At 37.3% G+C, this 20,667-nt stretch overlaps 2 protein-coding genes across 3 annotated transcripts in view; one reads left to right on the forward strand and one right to left on the reverse strand.

The window, feature by feature from the left end:
* FGA (fibrinogen alpha chain) overlaps positions 1–2,842 on the forward strand; it is an 8,926-nt gene extending 6,084 nt beyond the window's left edge. The window contains exons 5-6 of the mRNA XM_044912594.1: positions 1–946; positions 1,671–2,842. The exon at positions 1–946 is cut by the window's left edge and continues 459 nt beyond it. Of these exons, the coding sequence (XP_044768529.1) occupies positions 1–946; positions 1,671–2,380 (1,656 nt within the window). The 3' untranslated portion in view covers positions 2,381–2,842. The remainder of the gene's footprint in view (positions 947–1,670) is intronic.
* Positions 2,843–12,881: 10,039 nt separating this feature from the next.
* Positions 12,882–20,455, reverse strand: FGB (fibrinogen beta chain). 2 transcript variants are annotated; one of them, XM_044912862.1, is made up of 9 exons: positions 20,348–20,455; positions 20,105–20,125; positions 17,319–17,510; positions 16,663–16,846; positions 15,498–15,725; positions 14,842–14,955; positions 14,346–14,471; positions 13,852–14,137; positions 12,882–13,238 (listed from the first exon to the last, which is right to left on the reverse strand). In XM_044912862.1, exons 1-9 carry the CDS (start codon positions 20,417–20,419, stop codon positions 13,007–13,009), a joined length of 1,455 nt encoding a protein of 484 aa, XP_044768797.1. In that variant the 5' UTR covers positions 20,420–20,455; the 3' UTR covers positions 12,882–13,006. The 2 variants fall into 2 exon arrangements, with proteins under 2 accessions (XP_044768797.1, XP_021554651.1); XM_021698976.2 differs by lacking the exon at positions 20,105–20,125 and having other exon boundaries at positions 20,348–20,452.
* Positions 20,456–20,667: the final 212 nt, after the last annotated feature.

Below are 20,667 nucleotides of genomic sequence, written 5' to 3' on the forward strand. Positions count from 1 at the left end.
TCTGGACACGGAAGTTCTGGCACTTGGAACCCTGGCAGCTCTGGACATGGAAGTTCTGGCACTTGGACCCCTGAGAGCACTGGGCCTGGCAGTACTGGGCCTTGGAGCCCTGGGCCTGGGAGCACTGTGCTTGGCAGTGACAGCACTTGGAGCTCTGGAAGTTCTGTGTCTAGCAGCAGCAGCTCTTGGAGCTCTGGGAGCGTGGGGCCTGGCAGTACAGGGCCTTGGAGACCTGGAAGTTCTGAGTCTGAAAGCTTTAGGCCAGATAGCTTAGGGCATGGGAACACCAGGCCTACCAACCCAGAGTGGGGCAAATTTGAGGAGGTGTCAGGAAGTGTAACTCCAGGGACAAAGAAAGAGTACCACACAGATAAACTGGTCATATCTAAAGGAGATAAAGAGCTTCTTATTGGTAATGAGAAGGTCACCTCTGGAAGTGCCACCACCACTCGTCGTTCATGCTCTAAAACAGTTACTAAGACTATTATAGGTCCTGATGGTCGCAAAGAAACGACCAAAGAAGTGGTAAACTCCGAAGATGGTTCTGACTGTGGTGACTTACCCCCTACTTTTGCTGGTAGCCTAGATGATCTCCGTTTTAGGCACCCTGATCTGGGGAGTTTCTTCAGCACTGCCTCAACTGGAAACACATTTCCTGGTGGGCTTTTACCCTCGCACAGAGAGTTTGACAGTAGGACCCAGGCTGTGGGCTCAGAATCGGACATATTCACACACTTAAGGATACCTGAGTTCCCTTTCGGTGGTAAAACTTCAAGTCACAGCAAACAATTTTCGAGCAGTAGTACAACTTACAACAGAGGAGACTCCACATACGAAAGCAAGAGCTATAAAGTGGCAGGTGAGGCCGGAATTGAAGAGGAACATGAAACCCTCAAAGGAGGATATACCACCAAAAGAGGCCATGATAAAGTTCGCTCTGCCAGAGGTATCCACACTTCTCCTTTGGGGAAGCCTTCCCTGACCCCCTAGACTAAGTTCACTATTCTTGCAGTGCCTCCCCTAGCACCTTGAACTTCTTTCCTAGCCCTCTATTACACTCTATAGAAATTACACCTTTTGCTTGTTTGTGTTTGGGCACTAGACTGTAAGTTCCATGAGGGTGGGGGCTTTGTCTCTCATGTTCGTCTCTGTATTCCTAAATGCCTAGCAGTGCAGAGAATCATCACTCAATAAATACGTGTTAAATGAATGAATGAATCCCTCTGAAACTCGATTTTAAGTTTGTTTAACCCAATTCTTTCACCACTCAAAATGTGTGCTCTTGGAATTGTCACCCAATTTATTAATCACATTTTTAGTGTGTCTCAGTTGACATTGAGATCAGGTTAAAAACAAGTTATATTACCACTAAATGATGCTTAGATATCTTTGCTGGTTACTTGCTGTTATCAGTACATGCAAGTAAAATTTCAAATCCATTGAGGAAAATCCCCTCTGCAATTTGTGGGTATAAATGCCACTCACTCGCGTAAGTTTCATCCCAGTGTAAGTGCACTCTTTCCCCATGGAGGGAGGGAAGGAAGGAAGGTAGGATGGAAGGAAAGAAGGAAAAGGAAGCCCATATCTGCCTTCGTTTAATCTGGGCCATGCCTATCTTTGTAAAGTTAAATGAGAATAACTTCTTCCAACCAGCTTAATTTTTTTTTTAGACTGTGATGATGTCCTCCAAACACATCCTTCAGGTACCCAAAGTGGTATTTTCAATATCAAGCTACCGGGATCCAGTAAGATTTTTTCTGTTTATTGTGATCAAGAGACCAGTTTGGGAGGATGGCTTTTGATCCAGCAAAGAATGGATGGATCACTGAATTTTAACCGGACCTGGCAAGACTACAAGAAGGGTTTCGGCAGCCTGGATGACAAGGGGGAAGGAGAATTCTGGCTAGGCAATGAATACCTCCACTTACTAACCCTGAGGGGCTCTGTCCTTCGGGTTGAATTAGAGGACTGGGCTGGAAACCAGGCTTATGCAGAATATCACTTGAGGGTAGGTTCTGAGGCAGAAGGTTATACCCTGCAGGTCTCTTCCTATGAGGGCACAGCAGGTGATGCTCTGATTGAGGGTTCTGCAGAGGAAGGAACAGAGTATACTTCTCACACGGGCATGCAGTTCAGCACCTATGACAGGGATGCAGACCAGTGGGAAGAGAACTGCGCAGAAGTCTACGGCGGAGGCTGGTGGTACAACAGCTGCCAAGCGGCCAATCTCAATGGCGTCTACTATCCCGGGGGCTCTTATGATCCAAGGAACAACAGTCCTTATGAGATTGAGAACGGAGTGGTCTGGGCCCCCTTCAGGGGTGCAGATTATTCCCTCAGGACTGTTCGCATGAAAATCAGACCCCTGGTGACCCCATAGGAGTGGAAGGGAGAGTAATCTGTTTTCTTTGTTTAGTGAAGTGGAGAAAAAAGATGAGGAAGATAAAGGAGTTAAGATTCTTTACAATCTACTAAGAAATTTACAGGTGCTATTTTATTATTCTTTGTACTGTATCTAAATGTAACTGAGACATATTACTGCTTTAAAGAATAAAGTTGTGTGAGTTTATTTATCTTGAAAGTAGCTCTGTGGGTTTTCAAATTTCTATAAGGTTACACCAAGGAACATTCAGTACATCAGGAAGAAGGAATCTGATGGATGTTCCTTCTATAACCCTTACGGGTCTTGTTTTGAGCACTTCTCTCCCCGTACCACTCAGTCATAAGGCCATTGTACAGTAAAAAAGTTATTTCACCCATTTTGTTTGAATGGGTTGAAGCCAATATATATATTTTTTAAAGATTTTATTTATTTATTTGACAGAGAGAGAGAGACAGCAAGAGAGGGAACACAAGCAGGGGGAGTGGGAGAGGGAGAAGCAGGCTTCCCGCTGAGCAGGGAGTCCGATGCGGGGCTCGATCCCAGGACCTTGGGATCATGACCTGAGCCGAAGGCAGACGCTTAACGACTGAGCCACCCAAGTGCCCCTGAAGCCAATATTTTAAGTTACAAATCACTGAATAGAAACAATGGCTGGCCTTCATAGAGGAACTTAGCAAATTATGAAGTACGTTCATCTCTTCTGTTAGCAAGCAAATCCAAGAAGGCAGGAGAAGCACTCTTTCCTAATAGAAATAGAAATCTGTTCTTTAAGCTTTTCAGTGAAGACCATAATGCACACTTAATTTTTTCCCCAGAGTCTAACAAATTTCTTTCAAAAACACATGGCATGAGAAAATGGATTTAAAATCCTTTCAATATTTTCAAGTATTCAAAAAAACACTACTACTATATATTGAATTCATAAATTCAATATATTTACATGGTCAGTATTTTATCTGATGTATGTTGCTTCTTTGATCTTGGCAGCCTTGGCTCTGGCCCCCAATTTTTGACTCATATTTCTTGCTGGTGAGAACTACCTGCTATTTACACTTGAAAATGTATTAAAATATTCCAAGCGCACTGGGCTCCTGGTACATTGCTCTCATTTGTGTAGTCTTTACTCCTGTTTAACTGCATCCTTTATCCTAGTAAAGAAAGAAAGAGGGAAAGAAAGAAGGAAGCAAGCAGGCAGTTTAGGATAGGGGCCAGATCCGGGGGAGCAGACAGAAGATGGACACAAGGGCTTGCAAATGAGTTACATAGGAAGCCCCAGGATTCTTGCATTTCCTTATGTGCAATTGAAAATCCTTGATAGGTTTGCCTAGGTGGCATCTGCCTTTGGCTCAGGTCATGATCCCAGGGTCCCTGCTCAGCTGGGAGCCTGCTTCTCCCTCTGCCTCTGCTGCTCCCTCCTGCTTGTGCTCTCACTCTCTCCCTCTCTGACAAATAAATAAATAAAAATTAAAAAAAAATCCTTGATACAAATACACCTCCAAATCTTTGAATAATTGAATAAGAACTTTTTCAGAATTAAAAGAAGTTTCATTTATTTCAGACCTGGGAGTTCCATGTTATCTCTATGCCTGCCCCATTTGCACTCACACATATGCCTCCACAGAATCTGAGTTGGGAGTAGAAAGTATTTTATTTTCCAGTGTTGCACTATTATGGACAGAGTCGGGTCCCCAAATGAAAGTGAGTCTGAATGTGAAAGGCCATTCATTTCCTATTTATTTTGAAGGCTTTCAGTTTCTTGGCAAAGAATGCGTAACCTCTTTTCATTTAATAAACAAAAGCCAATATTAACAGGATCATGATCATTGGAGATACAGTTTAGTTTTGAGAAAAGACACCAAACATCTTTTTCCCATTTTACCTTTAACCTGTTGCTCTATTTCCCTTATCCCTGAAATTAAATATTAATTTAGCTTCTCTGACTCCCATTCACGATGGAAGCCCACTTTAACTTGATTTTCACTTGGTTACTACTCTCTTGAAATTTCTCTTTTTAAAGTCAACAAGAACTTCATAATTCTAAATTTAACGTCCTGCATTCGGGCCTCCTCCTGCTTGACTTCTTTTAAAATCTGCTGCTTTGGTCCCCACCCTACCTCTTCAATGTGCATTTTTCTCTTGGCTTTTGATAGACCATTCTCATTTGTCTCACCTTTCTTGGTCTTTTTAACTGGCAGTTCCTTCTTAAGCCACTCCTTAAATGTAGGAGTTTCTCATTACAGTAACATTAATACTCATTTTTCTAAGTTGGGATGAGGTTGGATGCATGTGCCATAAATAAGACAGAAACTTATTTCTTGTTTACAAAAAAGTCTATGGTAATATGTCCTCTTCGTGTCTTCAGGAAGCCAGCATCCTAGTAAAAGTCTTTCATCTTCGAATTTACCTCATGTCTTATCAAACACCATGTCCTGTGGCAATCTGGAAAATAGAGGAAAGACGGAAGGGAAATGGCGTATCTTCTCTCTTTTAAGGTACTTTCTGAAATGTTGCAGATAGCACTTTTACTTATGTGTCATCAGCCACAGCTTAGTCCACATGGACATACCTGGCTTTGGGAGAGGCTCTGACACCTTAACAATACAAGGTTAATACAAAGCTATCCTAATTAAAATTAGGATTCTGTTAATAAGGAGAAGCAGAATGCATGTTGAGGTAGGCAATTAGCAGTCTGAACCAGAACATCCTTTCTCACTCTATAAGTTACCTTTTAAAAGATTAAGCAATCATGTCTTTCTCCTGCTTAAGGCCTATCTTGACATTGAATTAAAACTTCCTAGCTTTGCACATAAGCTCTTTCACAAACTGGTCCCTTTCCAACATCTACAGTCATTCACTGCATCTGGATTGCACTGAATTTCGCACTAGTATCAGAATACCAGCTCCTTTAATGAGTCTGTGCCTTTACATATACGGCCTAGAAGCATCCCCTTCATCCTTGAGGATGCCGCTCCGTAGTGTTCCTTCTGTGAACCCCTCCCTAATGCCCACCGTAGGACACAGAACCAGGAATTTTTCTCTGGGCCCTCAAAGTTCTTGTTTCTATCCCCAAAATAACAGTAGATCCCTATCTCTAACATATTTATTTATGTCATTAGGTGTCCTCCTTCTGGCCAGAGCTCAGTTACATAGTGTTTTCTGCCCTACATAAGAATATCTCACCTACCCCGGGATTCTACAGATAGGTTTTAAAAGTTTCTTCAAATATTTCTATTGTTTCTTTTTTTCTTTTACATTTAAATATTTAATTAACCTAGAATTTATTTTAACATGTTATGGAGAAGGTCTACTTTTATTTTCTTGTGGATGGATAGCCAGTTATGCTGGGATCAGCTATTAAGGTATTCTTTGCCAGTGGAATCAAAATGCCAATTTTGTTGAATAAGACAAATCTATACATATGCTCTTTCCTGTGCTTATATCTCTTTGCTCATCTTTAAAGTGTAGCTTTTCAGTGAAGTATTCTCCCTCTTACCCTCCACTTTTTTTCTAAGCCAAAAAAATTTTCCTTTCAGTTTTTACTTCTTTTGTTTGTTCTAGGGGCTTTGGAAAGGTCTTTCTTAATTTTGAATTAGTTACTTTTTTAGAGGTTTAGAGTGAGTCATCTTTCTTTTTTCTACAACCCTGACCTCATGTGGAATGAGTGAGTCATCTTTTAACTATTAATTTCCAAGTATTTCATTAGATAATGTCTTTTTTTTTTTTACTTATTTCATGCTTTTGGAAATTAATTCTACCTTGTCAAGTATTAATATTGTCATCACTCCCAATTTCTTTTTCTTTGCGTTTACCTACATCTTTACATGTCACTTTGTTTAGAAGGCTTTCCTGAAATAATAGATAAATTCTGAAACACGTTTTTATTTTTAATTTACTTTTTGTTTTATTGTAGTTTCTCCTTTCTTTAACTCTTTTCCTGTGGTTCTTTCACTTTTAAACTATACTTCTTAATGTAGAAGATGTTCTTATAAATAATGAACTTTTTAAAAACCACTTTTATTTTATATTTACCTTTAAAATTTTTTTTTCTTCTTTCCTTAACTGCTGCTGACTTCCTCATGATGCTTTTCTCCATCTAATGCCATGCCCTCCTACTCTGCAAGCTTTATTTAGGTTAGACATTTCAATATAACCCCTCGTTGAATGAACGAATAGGTAAATGAAGGCGTAAAATGGACATGAACCTGAAAGTTCTGCCATGAAAGCACATGGTTTTTAAATATTTCTGCCAGGGAGAAAAATGATGAATTGGGGATTTAGGTCCTAAGTAAGGAATAGAATAAATGTCCAACTGCATTTTAATTTGACATCGAGATGGATGGGTCTTCATCATTTAGCCCATAGCTGTTGATGCTGTCCTTCAGCATGGTACATGAAGAAAACATGAAGAAACTTAATTAATTGCTCTTTTCTTAACTGAAATTACTATATTTTATTTCTACCACTTCACACAAGGTCTGGCACAAAGTGATGACCCAATAAAATGCTTGTGAATTAAGGAATCTAAGTGTTAAGTAGAACTATAAAGGTCATCCAGTTCAACCTCCTCCTACTAAATACATAAATCCCTTCTATATCTGTTGATGTCATATTCAATTTTTATTAAAAGAGATTATTCACATTTTGATTCATGTGTTCTGTTTACATATTTGCTTTCAGTTTCTGGAAACCCTTTAGAATAAAGAATTATTTCCAGGAAAAATTATTAGAATACTTTTGATCAATGATTACTAGAGTTTCTTTAATAAAGGTGAGAACATTTTATAGGTTGATTTTTCTAGTGAGAAAGTAGCAGCTTAAGAAGGTTAAATAATGTGATGATAAGGAGCACATCTGGGGATGAAGCTCACAACTTCTTATATTCTTATAGGCTCAAGCCCCGTAAGTTCCACACATCATTTATTATGAGTTCTAGGATGATGATACCATAGTTTTAGATAAATGTGAGAGTACAGTTGACCCTTGAACAATACAGGTTTGGACTGAGCAGATCCACTTATATGCAGATCTTTTACAGTACTGTAAATGTATTTTCTTTTTGTTATGATTTTCTTAGTAATATTTTCTTTAGCTTACTTTATTATAATAATACAGCATATAACACATATACTAAATATAAGCTAATTGTTTATGTTACAGTTGGTTAGCAGTAGGCTATTAGTCATTTTTTGGGGAGCCAAAAGTTAAACTTGGATTTTCTATTGTGTGGGGGTCTGGACTCCTAACCCCTGCATTGTTCAAAGAGTCAACTGTATTACCCATACCATTTAATTTTAATTATTTCCCAGTGTTATTGTTGACCTAATTACATTCTATCATGGGTTCTCCTTATAACCAATAAAACACACTTCCAATTTAGTTAGCAGACATTAGGGATGTAGCTGATGAATCAGAACAAGACCCATCCAGGGAGCTTCACTAACCTCAAATCGTATCTAGAAAAGTCTGAAAGAATAAGTACATGCAGAATGCAAAAATCATAAACTAAAGATTTTTTATGCCTGAGTAAAGTAGTATAACGTTTACTATTTGCTGAAACAGCTTGAGAAGTAGCAACATTTAGATTTTGGTAGCTATGAGTGTTATAAAACTTGCCTGTAAGTAACAAAATCTGCACAGAAACCACTTTGGGGATACCACATTTTATCTATTCATATGGTTTTTTTAATTGTTGTTCATATGTTTATTAATTCACCTATATTCTCTTTTTAATTGAATTTCAAGTACTTTGTAAATCTCATTTATGGAGATAAATCCTTAATTAATTGGGGGTGGGGATGGCAAGGGCCTTAAACATCATAGAAGGGAGTAGTATGGTGGGGAATTTGCACCTGGGGAGGAGAGATTCAAATTAATTCTTATACAAAAGCAGGACATTATGTCCTCCATTTCCACATAGTAAAAGCAACTCTTCAAAACCATGGAGGCAAGAAAATTTAAGATAACATTCCAGGTTTGAGCTGAGAAATAGTTACTAAACGATGGTCAGCCTATTCTTCACCTCATTGCTGAAGGTGGCTATGTGCTGGTTGCAACATAGCACTCTGAAAAATATTTGCTAAATCCACCTTTGATTCTGCCTACAATAGGTCTGTGACCTCAAGGTTAGAGGCCTGCATAAGCTCTTACAACACTGCTTAAAAGTGTCTCCTTTTGAGAGATAAAGCAAATGTAGCAAACAATTGGTGAATCTAGGTGAAGGACATAGAGGTATTCATTAAACTCTTCTGGCAATTTCTCTGTAAGACTGGAACTTTTCAAAATAAAAAATTGTTGGAGAAATGAATATAATTCAGTCAAAAAACAAAACAAAAAACTTATCGCCTATTGGTCACAGCTTGGCTGGGAAGAGAGACAGGGTGTAGTGGTTAATATTGGTTCCAGTCAAGACTATTTGTAAGCATATGACTCTTTGAGTCTAATCACTTAGGAAATAAAATATTTGAATAAATAGAGGGTAATATCATGTTCCTGATTGCTATCCTACGTACATAAAGAATGGTTAAGAATTCATATAAAAGATGATTTATGCTAATAGAAAAGTAGCACTAGCGAAAGGACATGAAAAGCAGCTCTCAAAAGAAGATAGACCAATGGTCATTAAACATTTTAAAAATCTCTTACTTGCACTAGTAACTAAGCTATGAAAATTAAAGCGTCAAAATTTTAATTACAACATTCAGCATTAGTGAGGGAGAAGAAAAATAAAAACAAACACCTGTAATTCTGTCTGCCAAAGTAAATTGATACCATTTTTCTGGAGAGTTACTTGGCAATATATATATTTTAAAAACCTCCAGAACACCAACCCCTTTCTTTCCTCCAGATACTCAGCTTCTAAAAATTTATTGTAGAAAAAGTAGATAACACTATATATTATATATAATACAGATTATATATATATATATATAAATAAAGTTATGTAGAAGGATGCTAACTTCAGTATTATCTTAATTAGAAAAAGGTCAGAAATAGCTAAATTTTAAGTGACAGGGACTTGCTAAAAATTAGAGTACATTCACGTGATGGAAAATTATATGGTCATTAAAAAGAATACTATAGAAAATAACATTAAAGAAGAATATTAAGTAACATGGAAACATTTCCCTGACACAATGTGAAAAAATCAAGTGCTAACACATGTACAGAATCACAAGAAAAACATAAACGAGGATAGTAGCTGCTCTCCTGTTAAGGTTGAAATTATAAGCAGTTCTACCTTTCTGTATTTCCCAAAATGTCTGCAAATAATGTGTACTAATTTAATTACTTAAAACCACAATTAATATTGTTAAAATAAACAGAAATTATTCCATCTGCTAGTTTAGCTGTAATTATGCACCAACACATTGCGCCTTAGAGCTGAGTTGAGCAACAGTGGAAGCTCAAGCAGGGAGCATCAAGCCACGTGCCCCAGTAACGGGAGGGATGGAATTCAGAAATCAATTTCAGCTCAATGGACAAATGATAGGTAACATTTGTGAGTTGTTTTTACACTGAAAAACACTAAAAGTACAACCTTGAGAATCACATAAGGTGAGAGACAACAGAGTAGAAATAATGTTTCCAGTTTTTGAGGCCGTGTTGTTTAAACCCAAGTTAAGTGTTAAACATAGGAGGTGGTCGCCTATGAAATCACAGTCATTTCAAAGATGACAACTTGCCCTAAATGTTGCCTCATGGTCACCATTTGGGTGAAAGAAAGGCTGGATGAGAACGATGGGAGTCTCAGGCAAATGTAAATGTAGCTTGTATCAGTCATTCTAAAATCTAACCTCTAGTAGCTGGTGAATCAGAACAAGACCCATCCAGGGAACTTCACTAACCTCAGATCGGATCAGAGTCTCTTGGGGACACCTATTTATAAATGCAGATTCTGAGGCTTTTCCTGTGTAGAGCCTCTGATGTCATAAATCTGGGTTGATACCGGGATATCCATATTGTAAATAAGCTCTGCAGGTTTAGACAGTCAACATGCATGATGTCTGGTGTGCAAAGGTTCAACAACGTCAGCTAAGCTACTGCAGTGGGCGGTATGTCACAAACCCTACATTTTTGGCCCATGTGGAAAAATCTGTGTTCAGTTTAAAAGACAATTCCTTAGTCACGTTGGTTAGCTGGTTTCCTTGGTTCCTGGATGCAGAAGTACATATAGCCTGCAAAGCTATATGCAAAGAAGTACATATTCTTTGCAAAATACCCAAGTACATATAGCCTTTCTAGTTTTTTTTTTACATACTTTGTCTTAGTCGTGTAATAAAATATGATTCTCATGCCACAGTGTGGGATTAATAGTTTCCAACTAATCTTTTTATTATCTTCATAAAAGTCATGAGTTAATCTTTTTTGAAACTGTTTTATGTATTCTAATTCGAGGACACTACCTTTATATTATATTCAAAATTGTGATGCCTGAGTAGGCCAAACGAGATATGTAAGATTTCTTACCAAATGATAACTTAAGAAAACTTACTTCTTTCTAGATAAACTTAGATATTACACACCATCCAGGAATGGTCTCTGTGCTTCTGCAATTTGCACATTAACTAAGAATTGACCATCAAATTGATTATTTTAATGTTTGTTGTTGTTGTTATCTGTGGCTTTATTTTAAGCTAGTTAGATCTTCCGTGAGTCCTTAAGGGGTTGAGCAAAGGTCTGCAGGATACTGCCCTCGGATTGGGCTCCTGCCCTTTTCCCATCCTTGATTCCATGGGCTTTTGCTATACTCGGTCTTTTTTTTTTTTTAAAGATTTTATTTTATTTTACTTTATTTTATTTGAGAGAGAGCAAAAGCAAGAGAAATCACAGAGGGAGAGGGAGAAGCAGACTCACTGCTGAGCGGAGAGCCTGATGTAGGGCTCCATCCCAGGACCCTGAGATCATGACCTGGGCCAAAGGCAGATGCTTAACCATCTGAGCCCCCCAGGTACCTCTGCTATATTCAGTCTTGCTGCAAAAGTTCTACTTTCAAGTATTTTGTGTGTTAAGTTTCTGTGTGTGACTTTATTGGAAAATGGGTTCTATAAAAAAAGGGGGGGGCTATCCGAGATCCTGATAATCACTGAATTTTGTCATCCAATATCTATGAACTTATGAAAATCACGTTTTCTGACAGGCTGATAATTCTGGAATCCAAGATGAGTAAGAGCTCGTCATTAGTAAAGGAGAAAGGGATGTAAAACAGAGAAATTGCAGTTAAACTGAGGCTTAAAAATGAACAGTAATTTGTCAGATAGTGTTGGGGGAAAGATGCTATTAACAATGGAAACATCATATAAAAGGGCCCAACCTTCTCCGAGATGGTGGAAAATTCACTGTGACAAGAATGTAGATGTGTAGTGAAGGGGGCAGGAGACGGTGCTGGGGCCAAACAGCAAATCATTTTCACTCCCAGTCAAGGAAATTGGATTTTAGTATTTAGGTAACAAAAGCTGACATTAAGCAGGAAGATAACTTGGTCAGAATGTTCTATTTTTAGGGCCATATATGTGATGGCAGAGTAACAGAGTATATAGGTAGGGGTGAGACAGGACTTACGGCAGGGAAACCAGGTAAAAGTTGAAGTTGGATTTGATGAGGAATTAGGAGAGTGACAGCATTTATGTGATAGAAATTAATAACCTCTGCTTAGATGCAAGGGTAAGAGGATGAGCTTCCAGACTACAAGTTTCAATAAAAACGAGTGGAAATGATGCTACGTTAGGGAAGGAGAGTCTGGGGGGCATAGGGTTGCCCAGGGCAGTTGGAGTGAAATGATGGGAGAACAGAAGATAAAGGAAATATTGAGCTGATACACTCGTTACTTGGGGAGAAATAGAAAGAACAGAAAACCTACTTTTACTGTAGTTCTGGTGTTACGTGAAAAACAAAGATCCGGTTGAGGTCAATAGGCCTAACTTCCCGGGCAACAGGCACCTGCTGCTTCCTACCCACTATTCCTCCCAAAAAACAAACGATGAAGACTGAACCCTCATTGTCCTGTTGAGATTTCTGATCCCAAAGTCTAGCTAAATGGCAGATGAGTGGTTTTCCCATGACGCAGAGTGAGATTTTGAATCTTCACATGTTCAGTGTTAGTTTATTAGGTACTTAAAGTTGTGATTAGTCCCCTTTTCCCACAAGTTCAAAGCCTAACTCACTGGTCATGTGGATTGCAAAATAAGAATGCATTAATTTATTGTGACAGAGACTGGTTTAATTAATAAATCTTTTCAAAAGTTTTTTTGTGTGTGACAGATCTTACATAAATAAATAGTCTTTAAAGCGGACTTTTGAACCAGGACGGAAAATTCCTCTTCCTAATTTGAAACTTTCTACAATCAACTGAAATTGAAATTACGAACACTGTCCACAATTATTGTTTCAGTTAGTTCTCAGTGAGATAATACAAATGAAGAATATAAAAGAAACTCATGTGCCATTTTAATGTCATTTAGCCTAAATACTTTTCCCAAAAAGTCACACTCACAACCATTTGATAGCTTCAGAGGGATACAGTGTGTGAAAGAATATTCCAATGACATAATATACATTATTATGTATACAACATAATACAACATATATGTGTTACATATAGAAGAATAAAAATTTATGTTTTAGGGGTTATTGCCGTGGGAAGAAGGGTCTGATCTTCATAGACATCTTCTTCATTGAATACCAGGACCCCTTCCAGTTCATCCATACCACTCCATCATCTGTGCCATGTTTTGCCATGTCCCAGCTGTAATGTCCGCCCCAGTAGTATCTGCCGTTTGGATTGGCTGCATGGCATCTATTATACCACCACCCACCGCCATCTTCTTTAGAACACTGTTTTCTGGGATCTGCAGTTATCCTGAAAGGAAATGTTTGGGGTCATTAGAACTGAAGTGCTGTTGAGTTAATTCTTTGCAAAATACCCACAGAAGAGTGCTGTGCACAGTACTCTTTCACTCTGGTTTTATAAGTAAAATCAAACGAAAACACAAAAGACCTTCTCTGCCCTATAGCAAGAAAGAGAGAGAACTGGGCTGGGTGACAAGTTCATCTGCATTTGTTTCTTTAAACTGACAAGTCAGCTTTCAGCTCTTTTAGTATTAGAGAACCCTGGAAAATGAAATGAAGGTTCCAATGTACTATACCTTAGACCATACAGACAGAGAAACCTATCTAAATGCTCACTACACAGAAGGTAACTGTGCTCTAGTTCCAGTTCCATCTTTTATCATTGTATGACCTTGGGTAAGTTACTTTGTCTCTCTGAACTTCATCCATCAAGGGAGGATAATAATGACAACTTTATAGCAGAAATGGTTCAGAAAGTGACACATGAAGAGTTTAGTATGGTGGCTAGGGCCCAGGAAGCACCCAAGAAATGACAGTTATCAATAACATGAGCTGCCATTGAGGATCCCAATCACAACATTCGTAGCGGCTTTTAAACCAGGGGTGAAAGACATCATACATACCAGCCATCGTTGTCCCTGTCGTACGTGCTGAAGTACATGCTGTTGTGAATGGTCATAGTTTGATTCTCTCCGATCAGTTGAGAAGCTCCTTCTATGAGGGCATTGCCAGCTGTTCCCTTATATTTGCTCACGGACAATTGGTATTTGTTGGCCTCATTCTGTACAGTGAATCCTCCATAGAGGGCCTTCACCTTGTCACCTTTCCAGTCCTCCATTTCAATCAAAAGTTCCGTGGGTCCCATGTTGGTAAGCTGGCTAATTTTATCATTTCCAAGCCAATACTCACCTAAAGGAAAAATAAAATTAAGTATCTCCAAAAACAACACCTCTGGAAATTAAAAACTACCTTCCTTGCCTTATCTTTAGTTTTCACAATCTTTTTGTAAACTCTTCTTCTTTGTAAACTCTAAAACAGTCTCCCAGCACTATGGTTTTTAAATGGAAATAAAAAAATTTTCCAACAGGATAATTTATTTTGTACTCCCACTTTTTACCTGGTAGACCACAGTATTTTTTCCCATCGGCATTGGTTGCAATATTTCCAAATCCTTGTTTATACGGATCCCATTTCCTGCCAAAGTCAACACTCCCATCTTGACGGTTCTGAATTACTGTCCATCCTTTGGTTGAAAGAAAAAAAAAATGGCACATATTCACCAATAACAAATAATCTCACTTTGGGGAGAATGTCTGAATTCCTCGCCTATTTAATTTATTTTATGCCCACCTATGTTAAGTGCTTCAAAATGGATACAATAAGGAAATGAATATGAAAGGAAAACTTAAAATCTTTGGAGATCTCAAGTGCTTTATCTTACCCCCAAATTGTGAATTGTGAATCATAGATATTTTATAACCTTTAAAATATCAGGTTAAGTTCCAAGTCAAATGGCTCATTGTTAGGTATGTTAAAGCTAGGTCTTATTTTTTAGCATTGTATGGTTTCAAAATAATTACAGCATAATAGGTGAACAACTATGGAATACTTACCTCCACTCTCTGTGGTCATATCACAGTATACTCTGTATGGTGTGATAGAACTGTGAGGCTGAATGAGATACATTTCAGATGTTTCACCTCCGTTCCTGATAATTTCCTCACATTCTGCAAACATAAGATAACATATATTCAGGGAACCACAACATAACTCCTTGATCTTTAGTCATCAATTTTGTAAGATAACTGATGACACAGATTACTGAGGAATGTTTTATTTAAGACATTTGAGAATAAATTATAGAAACTGAATCATCCTTTTACTGAAAATCAAACTCAGTTTTGAGTTCTATTTCCCAAGGGGATGAAACAGCCCTTCTCCACCTTTTATGTCCTAGGATACACATAACCTGCCAGAACACACGGGATGGAGAAACTCCTACGCCCACCCACGCTTCTGCCACCTACCCAAGCAAACATGCGCATTAGCCAGGTGGAGAGACCACCATCATTACACTACATCCTATTCATCAAACACTGGCGAATACATTAGGCTAAGTCAGAACACAGCATGCTAAGGATATCTTCATGATGTGCTCTATGTCATTAGGATTGGTTGGGGAAAAGCCACTAAGCTTTTCGAAGTTCTCTTATTTTTTAGAGAGTATTTGTTCTGGAACCCTCTAGAAATACGTTTATTAACTAGTTACCTTTGCCAGACACCACAGGAATACTGCAACTGACTGTGCATGGAGTGCGGCAGTATTCTATCTGAGCTGAGACATCAGATTCTAATTTTTGTATTTTGCTTCTCAGGTTTTCCAGGATTGAACGGAGTACACGAAGGTTAGTTGGGACATTGTTGTTCATAGTCTCGTCTATATATAATTGGTGCTTTTCCAGCTCTGAGGAGTACTCGTTTATTGCATTTTCATTTTCTGGAAAAATGAAATTATGAAGGAATGGTAAGCACTTTCTCCCAATAAAAAAACTACAGGTATTCAACCATACAGTCGTGATTTTGATTTTCTGAGAATAAGTTAATAGACACAGAGTTACTGTCAGGCAATCATGACATGTAGTTGGACTAGAGAAAATTATTTTGCCTGTGACATATACAAATTAACATAAAGTCTAGCTACTATACTAGTAATTTACCTTAGGTGTAAGCTAAAAATTATGCCTAATAATAAATACAAAATGTTCTTTATTTCTCTGGTGAGGAAAAGAGGAGAAAGCAGTGTTTAGGCCTTCCACCTCAGAAGTTCAACATCATATGGATTGGATACACTTGATTTACTTACTCATCTCACATAAGTACAGTAGAGCCTTGAAATTTATAAGAAGAATGTCATGATACCTTTGAAAAATGTCCAAATTTGGATAAGCTACTCACTGAAATGCTTATGCCAGGCTTACTCACTAGCTGATTCCTAACCACCCACCCAATAGCACTCAACATTCAGATCTCAAGATTCAAAGATTTGGTAGCGCTATCTGCAATACCATTGAGTACATCATAGATTACCCTCTTATATTCAAAACCTGAAGTATTAAATCTATAAATGCTAAATGTGACTCTGAATATTGTCTCCTGATTCACAAATTTCTTAGAGAATGAAAATAAGGACTCATGGTGAATTTTTCATAGAAAATGATTCTAGCTGAGAAGAAGTGCTAAATGGTGCTTATAGGGCAAGCTGCAGCTGAAGGTGGCTAAGTGAGAACCTTAGGGTAAATCAGGCTCATACTGAAAGCCGTAGGATGTTATTTAGGCTAATCTAGAAATGTTGATCTCAGAATCATGCATTCCCATGGCATTTCAAGAAGTTCCAATTTTATAGCAGTATCAAACATAAAACACAGGATATCTACCTGTTATTTGTTTCTGCCTGTTTTTCCATAACTCTTTTAGCAGAGTTATATACTGAAAGGTGTTAGCAGAGGACTGGGACACGGACTCCACATCGTTATTTAACTCTTCTATACTTTTTCTGACTGGTCTTTCCTGTTTTACCAAAGTATCTTGCAAATGACATCCTGTAGGACACAACACTCCCTGCAAACAAAGAAAATAGCAGGCATTAGATAAAGGATTCAGATTATGGGTATTTGTGAAAATAGTACACGGTGAAAATTCAATGATATCATTAGCCAATATAACAACTTGTAATTTGATTTTCTGTATATAGGTCCAGAAATTCTAGAGTCCTCAACATATTCCTATGAAGATTAAAATTAGTCCTTAGCATAGAATAAATAAAACTGGACAATGAAAATTTTACCACCTGAACAAATGAGGTGGGCAAAATACAAAATTAAGAATAATTTTTACAATCTTGGGCTCAGACTTAAAGAAGACTAGAAAGGAACCCTTAACCCAAGGCCTAGTAAGTTTTGTAGTTATGTCCAAAATAAAGAAACAAAATAATGATGATGATGTGGGTCAAGACAACATTAGGAAGCCATGATGAAGACAAGCACTCTCTGCATGGGAGACCCATCACGACAAGAAACATCAGTGCACCCACCAGGTCTGGGTCAGCATGAAGACAGCCCCCAGCATCAGGAGCTTTTCTTTCTACTTTCTTTTGGCCAGCTGCTGTTTTGGCTGGACGAGCCCGATAGCCACCTCCACTGATGGGAGGTGGGGCAGGTCTTAGGCTGGGAGCCTCTTCCCTCTTCTTGTCAAGGGGCCGGTGACCACGGGCATTCACAGTGGCCTTCAGGGAACCAGGCAGAAATAAAATGTAAAGTGTTATCAAAGATTTGACATTTAACTATTCCAATACACTCAGTTTTTTTAAAAAGATTTTTATTTATTTATTTGACAGAGAGAGAGACAGTAAAAGAGGGAACACAAGCAGGGGGAGTAGGAGAGGGAGAAGCAGGCTTCCCGCCAAGCAGGGAGCCCGATGCAGGGCTCGGTCCCAGGACTCTGGGATCATGACCTGAGCCAAAGGCAGACACTTAACGACTGAGCCACCCAGGTGCCCCTCCAATACACTCTATTTATAATTTAGGTTATCACACGATTAATGGTTTGCTTAAGGTCCATCAACTGGCTAGTCATTGTTGGTAAATCAATAGGCTGCTTAGGTATCCTCAGTAACAATAGAAAGAAAAACCGCATGAAAAGCTATTGCCCCGGAGGGAGTTTTGTTAAAAAGAAGCCTTAAAATAAAACTACATCAGATTGTGAATAGTAAGGACCTTAGATTCCTGATACCTATACATTGGAATACATAAAATAGTAAGGCATCTACGCTGTCAGGAGGAATAAATATTCTCAAGCCATCCAGATTACTAAATGCCTGTAATCATTGTTCATTATTTTCCCACTTTCAGTTTTTATGAATTGATTAATTTGCTTACTCCTATATAACAATATTTAAGAGGCAATACAGATTTATTCAAAGTGAAATTTACTTGGGATTTATTTGTAATAAGACAATCTTTGACTCTAGCATGTTTGGAGAGGAATAAGGTACTCTGGAGCCAGACTGCTTGGGTTCAAATCTTAACCCTACCACTTACTATCTACAAAATCTTGGGCAAGTTATGGTATCTGTGCTCCAGTTTTCTTATCTGTAAAATAGGGATAATAATAGTATCTGCTGTATAAGATGATTGTAAAGATTAAACGACTTCACATGTGACACCCTCCAAAGAGCACCTGACACATAGTAAGTACTCACTGTTTTATTGCAATAACACATAATAGATACTACAGTTCAAAAGGCTTCTCCACTAATTCCAATCTTATTCTTATTTTATATCCACGAAATTATTGCTTAAACCATTCTCTTGAAATTTCTTACATGATTTCTTTATCAAACACCATAATTTTCTCATATCTAAAATAATTCTCAAGGTATGCGGTTAAAATTATTTGCTAACTTAAAATATATTACATTGGAGGTAATGAAGTGGAAAATATGCAATGCAATATAAAAGTGTTGGCTGGGATTAACTATATTGTCCTTCAGTCTTTGTTAGCAATTACACTTTTTTTTTAAATTACACTAATTACAAATTAACAAATGACTAGATGTGAAGCAGAAGCTAAACTCTCCAGCTATTCTGTGAGCCTAGAAGTCATGCAATGACTCTATTTTGAATTTTACTGTCATTTGTTCATTAAGTTATAATAATATTTAACATTTAGTGAGAGTGTGCAAGGCTTCCAACCCAGGCAATTTGGCTCCAGATCTCCCTGCCTAATCACTATAGTATTGGGATATGTGTAATTGTAATAAAAATAATAACGTGTTAGGAGTTGGGGAAAATATATATATTTCCTGTGGTCCTGGTCTGTTCTACCAGGAATTTTATGAAACGTGCCTCATCTTTTATGGCAAATCAAATTACAGTAGAAGAAAATATTTTCTATTTCATAGTGCCATTAGGTAGCATTGATGGTCTAGCTTTACCAGAAAAAGGGGAATTAAAAATATTTAAAGAAATTCTATGGATATTTAGTTTCATGAAGATCACTTAGTGAAAAAACAAAAACTAGAAAATCCATTTGGGAGCCTAAACTAGTAAACTATCTCTGTAAGGATTAGCTGGTGAGTAGAAATGTAAAAGTGCTTAGCCAAGTATTTATAAAAGTTTACTCTTACACGTTCTTTACATTCTTCTTACCTAATGCAATTAACCAGACAACTATCTTTTTATCTGTATGGTTTGATAATTAAAACAACTTAGCTTCCCTTCAAATTCAACAAATGATCTGAACAAATCACTTCCTTCAAGTATTATCATATACTCTTTATTTCTAGTGTGACAGACTATGTTATATACAAGAAATTTGATCATGTTTCATTTGAGAATAAAATTAAAATCCTTTAAGTATTTATCTCCCTAAATACATTTCTATATTTTTGTTATCTTCAAACCAAGAGAAATAAATCAGCAAAGATAGTAGTTGATGAAAAACTCTTCCACAAATGAATAAGTTATACTGAGCTATGTGTTTGATAACTATTAATAACAATAAACACTACTTACGATTTAGATTTTCTCACTTGAAAAAACCCAATTATTTCATTTTATATCACTGTATTTGGTCTATTCTGCTTTTAGATTAGTTTACAATTTTCATTCATAAGTCACCAGTAATTTCAGGAGCTATGTATTACTCTCCTTCACCAAAGAGTAATCTACCACAGCTTTTTTCTCTTAAAATACTGCTTTTTCATTATTTTATAGTCCGCAAAATCCTCAGATTTGTCCTCATAATTGTAATAACATATTGCTAGAATTAAATGAAAATCACAGTACTCAGGATAACAAGTGAGAAAAACAATCTTACCGCAGCTCTCTCTCCTTCATCCTGGGAAAATAAAGGTAAGAAACCAGAAAACAAGAAATTATTATTTTGTTTTTATGTAAGAAATACTATGTAACATTCTTTAAATAAAATGGGTCCCTGAGATTAACAATTCAATTTCATAACTAAAATCGAGGTTAATTTCATTAAGACATTCATATGATTACATTGTTCTATTTTATATTAATAATATTAGTAATAATACAATAAGTTTAAAATAGTCACCAAATAGTCATAATACTGAACTTGTGACTTAACAATAAAAACACACAATAGTAGCAATAATAGATTCTTCATGGTTTTAAATTTTTGGAAGTTCCAAGAAACCGTCCTTTGCTTATGGACTTCACTGAGAGATCTTCAATCCTATATATAGCTGAGTCCTTTGTTACATATCACTTTAGAAATGGTTACCTTCCTTAGTTAATATTTAATGCTTTGGTTCACTTGTTGGCTGAACCATTTTATCACTTAAGCAACATCTTCCCAGCAAGACTTATTTACTTGTCATACAACTATTCTCTGTTGGCTGAATTTAGAAACAC

This window comes from Neomonachus schauinslandi, chromosome 2 (assembly GCF_002201575.2).
Source record: "Neomonachus schauinslandi chromosome 2, ASM220157v2, whole genome shotgun sequence".
Classification (NCBI taxonomy): domain Eukaryota; kingdom Metazoa; phylum Chordata; class Mammalia; order Carnivora; family Phocidae; genus Neomonachus; species Neomonachus schauinslandi.

Excerpts from the sequence above, each read along its gene's own strand:
- FGB (XM_044912862.1), bottom strand. The coding sequence starts at position 20,419 with ATGAAGAATCTATTATTGCTACTATTGTGTGTTTTTATTGTTAAGTCA. Across the intron at positions 20,126-20,347 it reads TTCAGTATTATGACTATTTG|GATGAAGGAGAGAGAGCTGC; the intron begins GTGACTATTTTA and ends TTATTTTCCCAG. Across the intron at positions 14,956-15,497 it reads TCCTGTGGTGTCTGGCAAAG|AATGTGAGGAAATTATCAGG; the intron begins GTAACTAGTTAA and ends TTATGTTTGCAG.